The sequence below is a fragment of the Tachysurus fulvidraco genome, chromosome 4 (assembly GCF_022655615.1).
Source record: "Tachysurus fulvidraco isolate hzauxx_2018 chromosome 4, HZAU_PFXX_2.0, whole genome shotgun sequence".
Lineage (NCBI taxonomy): Eukaryota > Metazoa > Chordata > Actinopteri > Siluriformes > Bagridae > Tachysurus > Tachysurus fulvidraco.
In genome coordinates this window covers 28,537,470-28,548,446 of record NC_062521.1, presented here as the reverse complement: position 1 = coordinate 28,548,446, position 10,977 = coordinate 28,537,470, and the positions used below count along the sequence as shown (strand labels likewise).

Sequence of the window (10,977 nt, the reverse complement as noted above, 5' to 3'; positions counted from 1 at the left end):
TGGCAAATTGCCAATAAGTGTTTTCATGCACGTCTCTGCGACTTCTACCAAAGGTGGAAGTCTTTTCTGCATTCCCTCTAATTAACAGGCAGATCATAAGGATGCCAATGATCCCTAAAACTCTTGGGTGATAGTCAAACAGGCTCCTCATCTTAACAGGAGCTTTTACTCATCAATGTTGATCGATTGTAGAAGTCAGGTCTTATATTTGTGTTTGTATGGGAGTCTGGCTGTCGTAAATGTGTAATGCCGTCGTCATCTGCTGTCGTAAGTGTCTTTCACATTTACTTCTTTCAGTTCATTAATTTCATTTACATTTGTGTTTACATTCATATGTGTGTGTGTGTGTCGATGTTACTCCTTCAGATGACGCTGCTCCTTCTCGGTGTCGGCTGCTGCGTTGTATCAGGGTTTTCTTCTGACTCAGACACTATACGCGTCGTGGAAAGTCAGTTGGAGCTCACGGGAGAGGTTACTAGCACGTCACCGTGTGCCCTGATGCCCCTTCTCATTCCTCTTTGCAGCTGTCGGGTGTTGGTTTTTCCTCTGGCTCAGGAACCCGCTTACAATGGCTAACGTGAATCCACGTTGCTCTCTCTGCAACCTTCACCGCAGTCTGCGTGGTCAGAAGTACCTGAAATGGTCCCAGCCACCGCCTGGCTCTCCAGCTTTTCCTCCTGAAATCCTTCACCACCACCCAGTCACCTGGTTTGAGACTGTGCAGATCTGTTTGCGTCACCTTAGGCAGTGCTTCCTTCACCTGCTTATGGATTTGAGACAAAACAGAGGACAAGTTTGCACAATAACACAGCATTTCATCTTCACATTGGCTTGTGGTTAATCTGGGTGTGTGTCCAGGCTCAATTCCTGTATTTGGGGGTCTGCCAAACAGTATCTCAAATGGGCTTAAATTCACTCTCCCTCTAGTTCTCGTTCTCATGTATAATAACACAATGGGAAGGGCCTTTACCCATGATAGACCTGTTTCATCACAGCACTTGGCCAATTTATTCTTTAGCGTACCATTTTCTCGCTCCACCGCCCCTCCGCTGGCAGGGTGGTACGCACAGTGTTGTCTGAGATCTATACCCAAGTACTCTCCCACCCGTCGAAGTGCTTGGTTTACAAATGGAGTCCCATTGTCACTACTGATTTTGTCAGGGATTCCCCAACGAGGAATAATTTCAGACAGGAGTGCTTTAGCTACTGCACTTGCATCCTGTTTGGAAGTGGGGAAAGCTTCCACCCACTTAGAGAACATGTCCACTATCACCAAACAGTATTTTTTGCCTTCACTGGGTGTCAGTTCAATAAAGTCCATCTGAAGGTGTTCAAATGGTCGCTGTGGCGGAGGATGGGCGCTCTGGGAGACTTTAACGCCTCGGCCAATGTTGTTTGTTGCACACACTATACATTTCTCACAAAACTTCTGGGAATAGTTTGCAAAGCCCTTAGTGTGCCAGTATCTGGAGACACTGTTATACATCCCCCCTTTTGACGCATGGTCTTGGCCATGCGCCAATTTAGCATAGAATTGAAACAATTTCTTTGGCAAACATGGCTTGTCATCAGGGCCGTACCAAACCCCATCTCTTACCACACCTCCTGCTTTCCTCCATGTGGCTCTTTCTTGGGCTGTAGACTGTGATTGAAGATTTTTGAGATCTGCTGTGGGAGTACATATTTGCAACATACACAAAGTTTCGTCGTTCTCTGACGAAAAAATCAGTTTCTGCGCAGCTGATTTTGCTGCTGCATCTGCTTGCGCATTGCCCTGTGAAATGGGGTCATGTTTCCCAGTGTGTGCTTCACACTTACATATGGCAATAGATTTTGGCAACAGGATTGCATCCAGGAGTTCAGAAATCAGGCCATTGTGCGTGATTGCTTTACCTGAAGAGGTCAGGAAACCTCTGTTTTTCCACAATGTACCAAAATCATGTACTACCCCAAATGCATATCTACTGTCAGTATAAATGGTGACAGTTTTGTCTCTTGCTAACCTGCATGCTGTTGTTAAAGCAACCAATTCGGCTGCCTGCGCAGAGAGATGCTCTGGTAATGATTCTGCTTTAACCGTTTCATGTTGTGTCACTACTGCATACCCCACGCAGTTGCGGCCTGTTTTCTGATCTCTGAAGGCTGATCCATCCACAAAAAACTCAAGATCTGGATTCTGCAAAGGCGTTTCCTGCAAATCAGACCTAGGACTGCAAATTTCATTTACAACCGCAACACAATTGTGTGGTTCTCCATCTGCTTCTGTAGGGAGAAGAGTTGCAGGGTTTAACACAGTACAGCGTTTTACTTTCACATTTGGCATGTCAAGCAAAATAGTGTGATATCGCAGCCAACGTGCCGCAGACATATGTGCTGTTTTCTGTTCAAGAAGAAGAAGCGACACTGCATGTGGGACCAAAAGAGTTAGTTCACTGTATCCCACAATATCTCTAGAAGCATTAACCGCTTTCTCAGCTGCTGCTACTGCTCTTAAACACATTGGCAGGCCTGCCGCTACTGGATCCAATTTAGCAGAGAAGTAGGCCACTGGTCTCATTTTCCCACCATGATTTTGTAATAGCACTGATGTCATACAACTACTTTTTTCATCAACTGTTTGTACAAACAATTCGTTTGGATCTGGAATCCCTAATGTTGGGGTGGTTTGTAAAGCCATTTTCAAATCTACGAAGGCTTTTTCTGCCTCTGGTGTCCAAGTCAGTGCACTGTGGGCCTGTAGGCCTTTCCCATGAGCAATTGCGCTCAAAGGTGCTTCGAGGACTGCATAGTTTGGTATGAAAGTCCTACAATAAGAGCACATGCCTAGAAATGACATCAGTTGTTTTTTTGTGTTAGGCTTTGGAATGTTTTGTATTGCTGCAACTCTGTTCTGCTCAATAGTTTTGCCTTGTTCTGATATCAGATGCCCCAAGAATTTCACTTGCTGTTTTACAAACTGCAGCTTTGATAAGCTCGCCTTGTGACCTTCCTCCGCTAGATGACAAAGTAACGCAATAGTGTCTTTTTCACATTGCTCTTTAGATGGCGCTGCAATCATGCAGTCGTCCATATATTGAAGAATTGCTGACCCTGGGGTCAGCGTCAGAGATTCAAGACTGTTTTTAAGAGCTTCATTGTAAATAGTTGGAGATTCGCAAAATCCCTGACACAATCTGGTAAAAGTGTACGGCTTTCCATTGAAAGAAAACGCAAACCAAAACTGGCTGTCTGGATGAACTGGTACACTGAAAAAAGCATTAGCTAAGTCTACCACAGAAAACCACTTGCTTTCTGGTGGAATCTGAGACAAGATTGTGTGAGGGTTTGGCACATTTGGAGCTCTTGGAATTACTGCATCATTCACTACTTGCAAATCTTGGACAAAACGCCACTCCTCTGGTTCACCCAGAGGCCTAGGTTTCCTCACTGGAAAAATAGGTGTTCTCACTGGGGAGGTTTCACATGGCACAATCACTCCAGATTCAAGCAGTGAATTAAACACTGGTGTGATACCCCTAATAGCCTCTGGCTTTAAGGGGTACTGAGTTTTGCAAGGTCTGTAATCCGATTTAGGTGTTATCTGCACCGGTGCACAATTTTTGATCAGACCTACATCATATTTCCCTGTTGCCCAAAGTTCTCTAGGAACTGCTTGTAATCGGGGATCTTCCCCAGAAATGTGTGTCATCTGCCACATTGTTTTCAGTACATCTGTGTCTGCCTGTGGCATTATCTCAACTGTTCTGTCAACAAAAGCCATCCAATTCAAGTGCATGCAATAGGATTTAGTTTTCTCGCTGTACAACACTGTGGGATCTGAACTGGGTTTCCAATCATCAGCTTTCACACATTTTAATGTCCACATCCCTAAATCTTCCCATTTCTCTGTTTCACCTTTTGATAAAGACACATGTGGGTGTGAATTCTCTATAGTGAACGGATGGGCCTTCCCCGGCTTCACATTTATACTAGAAAGATTCACTTCTGCAGTACATCTGTAATTATCCCAATACAACTTTGTCAGTAACAACACATCAGCTTTTGGCTGCATTTCAAACCACTCTTGTTCATAAACTACATCAGGCCCTGTGTGTGTGTGTGCTGTGCAGTGCAGATCATGTGTGTTCATGTATTGTGTGCGTGTAGGGTTAGTAACATCATAGGCCTTATCCAAGAGTGCTTGATTCACTGAATTCACAGAAGAGGTGCTGAGTTCCCACTCATACACATACAACAGAGGTCTGGGGTCCCACTTAACGCCCTGAAATTCACCTATTTGACTTCTACACACTTTTAATCCGTTTGGGGTGCTAATTAGGTTTATTCCCAATTTGCAGATCAAATCCCTGCCCATCAAATTAATCGGGCAGCATTCAGAAAGCAGAAAAGAAAATGTGAATGACTGTTGGTTATTCTCAACACACCTTAAGGGTGCTGTAAATTTTTCTTTCACGATAATCCCAGACGCTCCAACTGAATTCAGGGATCTACCACTCATTTCTGGCATCTCACTCAACTCATGTAATTTGATCACAGAGTTTCCTGCACCAGAATCTACTAAAAACAAAATTTCTTTCCCTTCTACATTCAATGTGTGCACTGGCATGTGCTTGTAGGCATCTAAACTGTATTTTGCATATGTGCCTTGTGGAGTATATTTCTTTTCAAGAAAATCAATAGCATTCAAAACCTTAAAATTTAAGTCGGAATCAGAAGTTAGCTGAAGCATTTCCTCATTGCATAGCATCAAAGATTTTGACTCACCCATCCCTTCAGGACTGACCTCCTCGACCTGAGATGTTGATGGTCATGCAGTTTCCTCATCATGTCTCTTAGGGCATTCCCTTGCCCAGTGATCTTGTCCTCCGCAAACAAAACATCCACTCTCTCCCCCTTTTTCTTTTCCGCCTCTGGCTCTTCCTCTTCCTCTCCCCCTTCCTCGATATCGCCCTCTTCCTCGATATGTGGAAGTCCCTCTCCATTGTGTATGAGATCTCGTCATGGCTTGCATCATCGTCAGCTGAACTTTGTGTGTTTGTTCTTCTCTCTTTTTTCCCTGATCTTGCTTGGCTTGTGTGAGCAGCTTTTCCGCATGCAGAGCATGTTGTTCGATAAGGCTCAGCTTTCCAGTGTCCCACGTGATGCATAGGTTTTTCACCTTGTCAGATATTTCCGGAATCAGTCCATTCATGAAACTGTTTCTCAAATGCGCCTCGTATGCGGTCACTACCCCCTCACTCATATTCTCGGGGGCAGTAAGGCCGCTGTGCGCGTTGTGTACTTCCGTGAGGCGATGAAGATATTGCGCAACTGTCTCGCTGTCCTGTTGTTTGCACAGCGCAATCTTTGTCATATCCATCTTCACTGGAAAAGCTTCATAACACGCTTCACGTAATTCCGTTACGAAGTTATAGTACGTCGCATTCCTCCCGCTCTCATGATCTGGGTGTCTCATGCACAGATTTTCATCCGGCCATTCATACTTAATCCGCGTTATGTCAGATGCTAGTTTTCTTCCCAGCAGGCGCCTCAGTTCAAGAGAGGTGGGACGAAATTCTTTGCAGAAACGTTCCAACTCCACACCAAACTTTTCCCCCCCCACTTCTCTCGGGTCAGGGAGGTGCTCATGAGCATGCTCAATGTCCTTTAGTGTCCACGGACGGTGTACTAACATAGGGTCTCCATCCGGCCCTGCTACTTCCACCATGGGCATTGTAATCACACTCTGAAGTTTCTCGTTGACCTCTGGAATCGAAGCCTCTTCTCTGACAGGTTCAAGATCCGTAGTCTCCTTTTGCTTGTCTTTCTGGCGTGTACGATCCGCGATCGGTGGAGAGGGTGGGTCAGCCTTAACTGCCTTCGGTGGAGGCAGTGGACTCTCCTTCGGCTCCACACGAGCTGGCTCCGGATCTGCGCACACCTGTCGACATGACGCAGCCGCTGCCAGACGTGGTCGAGGAGGCGGTCCATCCAGGTCAGGATCATCTGGAAAAGACTTAAGACACTGGAGACTTTGTGAGTTACTTATTGTACTTTGTGTATTCTGTACATATTGTATAGATGCTCTCTTTGGAGTACATTGTGCTTTTTGAAACCTTTTTTCAGCCTCTAACTTCCACAAGTGAAAAGCTGTCCAGTTTATTTCTACCCTGCTCTTCTTCTTCTTCCCAACATTATCTCTCTCCATTTGGGTCAGGTTACCTTTCAGCAAATCTAACTGCTTCAAGCTAAAACTGCCGCCATCTGGGAAGCCACACTCCGTCACCCACCGCAGCAATTGTGACACAGAATCAGGACCATAATTATTTCTCATATAATTCACATTAGGTCCAGTGACACACACTGGGTTTTTATTGAGCATGCTCTTAGAAATACTGTTGCCCATGACTATCTTAGTTTATTGTTGACAGTCTCTGCACCAGAAAGCCTGTGCTGTGTGTGTGTGTTATCTTTTGTTTTGGCCTTTTATCTTTTCCCCAAACCTGCTTTGCTCTCCGGAGAGTCTACACCGAGCTCGTCAGCTCTTAGCGGCGGGTTTTCTCAAAACCTCGCAAACAAGACACCTTTAGCACCTAATCCCAGATTAGTGCCGTGCTTTACTTTTGTATTTTAGGCCTTGCACTAGGTGCCTATCCAGGTCACTGACCTGTCGACAGATCCAGGTTTAAATCCTGTCTTTACAGCACTTTCTACACAGAGACAACCAACAATATTCACTATTCAACACTAATGAATTCAACTATGGTTTTCAAAATAAAACCCTTACAACTTTAGCAGATTAATCAGTGTTCTTTAACACAAATAAAAATAGATTCTCTCACCTTCCACACATCCAAGTACTTTTGATTCCAGCGTTGAGGCGGCTCACGGTGAACTCCCGAGTCCTCTCACGCTCATAGCCAATTTTGCGGTCGAGGTGAAGTTAACAGCCTTCAAGGCTCGAGCGCTGCAAGCCTCCCCGGGAATCCCCGAAGTCGACTCTCAAACGCGGAATCCTGCCGACAACGCCAGCCTGTTGTGGAAGTTTTGAGGTTCGAGAGAATTAAAGCATAAAAATATCACACCAACAGGCACAACAGGCACGGGCAAGAGTATAAAGGTTTTCACGGTTTATTGTTTTCAGCTTTGCAGAAGGACCCAACACTCTACGTGTAAAATCAGAGAGGAAGGGCCACCATTATTGATAACACCAGCATTTTATAGACAGGAATAAAATAAACAGGACATGTAAAACCAAAACATCATCCACCATTGGCTTAGAAGCATCGCCTGTTCATCTTCTGACCAAGCTAATCCCACGGGAACAGAAAAGGTCTCATGGGAAAGCTCTGATTAAATGCAGTTTTAGAAAGAAACAACTGAAATCTCTAGTCACAATAACTACCAGCCATGGGAAATACAGAAGCCTCGAAGGACAGATTCATGTGTTCTTCTCTAAAGTAAAAATTTCCACTACAAGGTCAACTTCAACTCCATCGATTTATATGTACAAATATGTAAATGATCTGGAGGAGATTGGTGAAGAGTTTCCTGACTTCTGCAGTAATTACACTTAAAATGAAATCAATTAAAAATCCTGAATCTGTTCAGATTTTCAGTTAAATTTGTGCTGTGTTCATAAATCAACTAAATTCTTCTATATTTCCATCACAGCAGCTACACGGCGACACCGGTGACTCCTTCCATAAATCCTCCTTCCTCCTTTCATTATTCTTGTTCTTCCTTTCATTTTATCTATCTATCTATCTATCTATCTATCTATCTATCTATCTATCTATCTATCTATCTATCTATCTATCTATCTATCTATCTATCTTTCTTTCTTTCTTTCTTTCTTTCTTTCTTTCTTTCTTTCTTTCTTTCTTTCCATATCTATCTATCTATCTATCTGACTGTCTGTCTGTCTGTCTGTCTGTCTATTTATTTATTTGTTTATTTATTTATTTATTTATTTATTTATTTATTTATTTATACACGGTGACACTGGAGACTCCTTCCATAAATCCTCCTTCCTCCTTTCATTATTCTTGTTCTTCCTTTTATTTATTTATTTATTTATTTATTTATTTATTTATTTATTTATTTATTTGTTTGTTTGTTTGTTTGCTTGTTTGTTTGCTTGTTTGTTTGCTTGTTTGTTTGCTTGTTTGTTTGTTTGTTCGTTCATCCATGCATTTATTTATTTATTGATTTGTATTCTCTTTCTTCTTCTTCTTTACTCTTGTTCTTTCTTTCTTCTTTTTTTTGTTTTTTACTTTCTCTTTTTTCTTCCTGTGGTTGTTCGCTTTCTCCTCTTCTTTTTTTCCTCTTCTTTTTTCCTGGTTCTTTTTTCTCCTTTCTTTTTCTTCTCGTTATTCTGTCCTACACGGGAGTCTGACCCGCTGATGGCTGACCCGCCGTCTGTCTTTCTTCCACCTTCACCGGTAGGAAAAAACTGGACAAACGTTCAGAGATGATTGATTTTGGATTTCTTTTTTTTTTTTTTTGCTTCAAAACGAGTCCAACGGACACCACACTGCTGATTTACGACATTAGATTTTTTTGTTTTTTTAATTATGGTATTAATTCATTAATTTTTTAGCATCTTCTGCAAATTTCGGATCCTATAATGCGACCAGACAAACTCAGTCTAATTAGGATTTTTAGACACACCATATTTTTATATTTTATAGGTTAATATTGGAGCTGATGGAGTCTTTTATCTGTAGGCTTAATGGCTTTAGCCTCCATGTGCTGTCTTCTTTAATTAGTTCTCGTTTAGAGTCTCATTAGGACGTAAGAGCGAGCAGTTAATACTTAATACTTTCCCTTTCAGACTTAGGGAACTCTGAGGGCTCAAAAACATTTGTCTGGCAGATTTTATGTGGCATAAAGAAGAAAAGAAAAGCATGCTACAATTTGTCATCTTGGTTATCGGGCACCTCAGGCTTATCATGTGTTAAAGATAAATAATGATGATGAGATTTTTAATGCAGTAAAATCTTTTCTGGTGATATGAAAACGTTTCCTGATGCCCTTCTTGACACACTGAGCAGTTTCCTGCTACCAGCTTCCTGTCTAATTGAGGCTTAATGCTGCTTCATTTGAAACCTTCTCGGCTGATTTTAAAGCCAGTGGATTTCGTGAGATTTAATGGAACAGCACTTGTCACTGAGGGTGTTTTACTAAGCAAACCTGAACTCGGGGATCTTCACGAGCCGAGGTGTCGCTAATGAAGGAACAGCAGACGTGTGAGTGCTAATTAATGCAGAAAGGGCGTGAGAAGAGAGAGAGAGAGAGAGAGAGAGAGAGAGAGAGAGAGAGAGAGAGAGAGAGAGAGAGAGTATGAGTATATTGTGGTTAGGTTTTAATCCGATACATAATAAGAGCACGTGCTGTAAAGATTACAGTTAAGTCATCACAGTACTTTAATGACTTTCTCCAAGTTCCCATCAACAAACAGTCCATAGTTACAGCTAGGGGATAAAACACACAGATAACCGGAGAAGGGTTTATTTGTATGAGTCTTGTGAAGAGACACGATGAATGTGTTGCTCATCTTTGCCCCTAAATATGGCGTTTCAATGGATTTAAGGTGTTTGTAAATTTGCCTGAAATCTGTGGAATTCTGTTGAATTTTATAAATGTGTATCTCTCACTCACTGTCTGTCTGTCTGTCGCTGTCTGTCTGTCTGTCTGTCTTTCACTTTCTGTCTATCTGTCTGTCTGTCTGTCTGTCTGTCTTTCACTCTCTGTCTATCTGTCTGTCACTCACTGTCTGTCTGTCTCTGTCTGTCTGTCTCTGTCTGTCTTTAACTCACTGTCTGTCTGTCTGTCTGTCTGTCTGTCTGTCTGTCTGTCTGTCTTTCACTCACTGTCTATCTGTCTTTCTGTCTGTCTGTCTGTCTGTCTGTCTGTCTGTCTTTCACTCTCTGTCTGTCTGTCTGTCTGTCTGTCTGTCTGTCTGTCTTTCACTTTCTGTCTATCTGTCTGTCTGTCTGTCTGTCTGTCTTTCACTTTCTGTCTATCTGTCTGTCTGTCTGTCTGTCTGTCTTTCACTCACTGTCTATCTGTCTGTCTGTCTGTCTGTCTGTCTTTCACTCTCTGTCTGTCTGTCTGTCTGTCTGTCTGTCTTTCACTCACTGTCTATCTGTCTTTCTGTCTGTCTGTCTGTCTGTCTGTCTTTCACTCTCTGTCTGTCTGTCTGTCTGTCTTTCACTTTCTGTCTATCTGTCTGTCTGTCTGTCTTTCACTTTCTGTCTATCTGTCTGTCTGTCTGTCTGTCTGTCTTTCACTCACTGTCTATCTGTCTTTCTGTCTGTCTGTCTGTCTGTCTGTCTGTCTTTCACTCTCTGTCTGTCTGTCTGTCTGTCTGTCTGTCTGTCTGTCTTTCACTCTCTGTCTATCTGTCTTTCACTCTCTGTCTATCTGTCTGTCTGTCTATCTGTCTGTCTGTCTGTCTTTCACTCTCTGTCTATCTGTTTGTCTGTCTGTCTGTCTATCTGTCTGTCTGTCTGTCTTTCACTCTCTGTTTTGTCTGTCTGTCTGTCTTTCACTCTCTGTTTTGTCTGTCTGTCTGTCTGTCTGTCTGTCTGTCTGTCTTTCACTCTCTGTTTTGTCTGTCTGTCTGTCTGTCTGTCTGTCTGTCTGTCTTTCACTCTCTGTTTTGTCTGTCTGTCTGTCTGTCTGTCTTTCACTCTCTGTTTTGTCTGTCTGTTTTGTCTGTCTGTCTGTCTGTCTGTCTGTCTGTCTGTCTTTCACTCTCTGTTTTGTCTGTCTGTCTGTCTGTCTGTCTGTCTGTCTGTCTGTCTGTCTGTCTGTCTTTCACTCTCTGTATGTCTGTCTGTCTGTCTGTCTTTCACTCTCTGTCTGTCTGTCCGTCTGTCTTTCACTCTCTGTTTTGTCTGTCTGTTTTGTCTGTCTGTCTGTCTGTCTGTCTGTCTGTCTGTCTGTCTGTCTTTCACTCTCTGTTTTGTCTGTCTGTCTGTCTGTCTGTCT

The 10,977-nt window shown here is 42.9% G+C and overlaps 1 protein-coding gene across 1 annotated transcript; it reads right to left on the bottom strand.

Moving 5' to 3' along the window:
- Positions 1 to 316: 316 nt before the first annotated feature.
- Positions 317 to 4,768, bottom strand: LOC125141069. The gene is made up of 2 exons (XM_047812681.1): positions 2,981 to 4,768; positions 317 to 2,539 (listed from the first exon to the last, which is right to left on the bottom strand). The coding sequence occupies exons 1-2, from the start codon at positions 4,766 to 4,768 to the stop codon at positions 509 to 511; spliced, it is 3,819 nt and encodes a 1,272-aa protein (XP_047668637.1). The 3' UTR covers positions 317 to 508.
- Between the last annotated feature and the right edge of the window lie 6,209 nt (positions 4,769 to 10,977).

Excerpts from the sequence above, each read along its gene's own strand:
- LOC125141069 (XM_047812681.1), bottom strand. The coding sequence starts at position 4,768 with ATGGGTGAGTCAAAATCTTTGATGCTATGCAATGAGGAAATGCTTCAG. Across the intron at positions 2,540-2,980 it reads ATCTAGCGGAGGAAGGTCAC|TTCTCTGCTAAATTGGATCC; the intron begins AAGGCGAGCTTA and ends CCAGTGGCCTAC.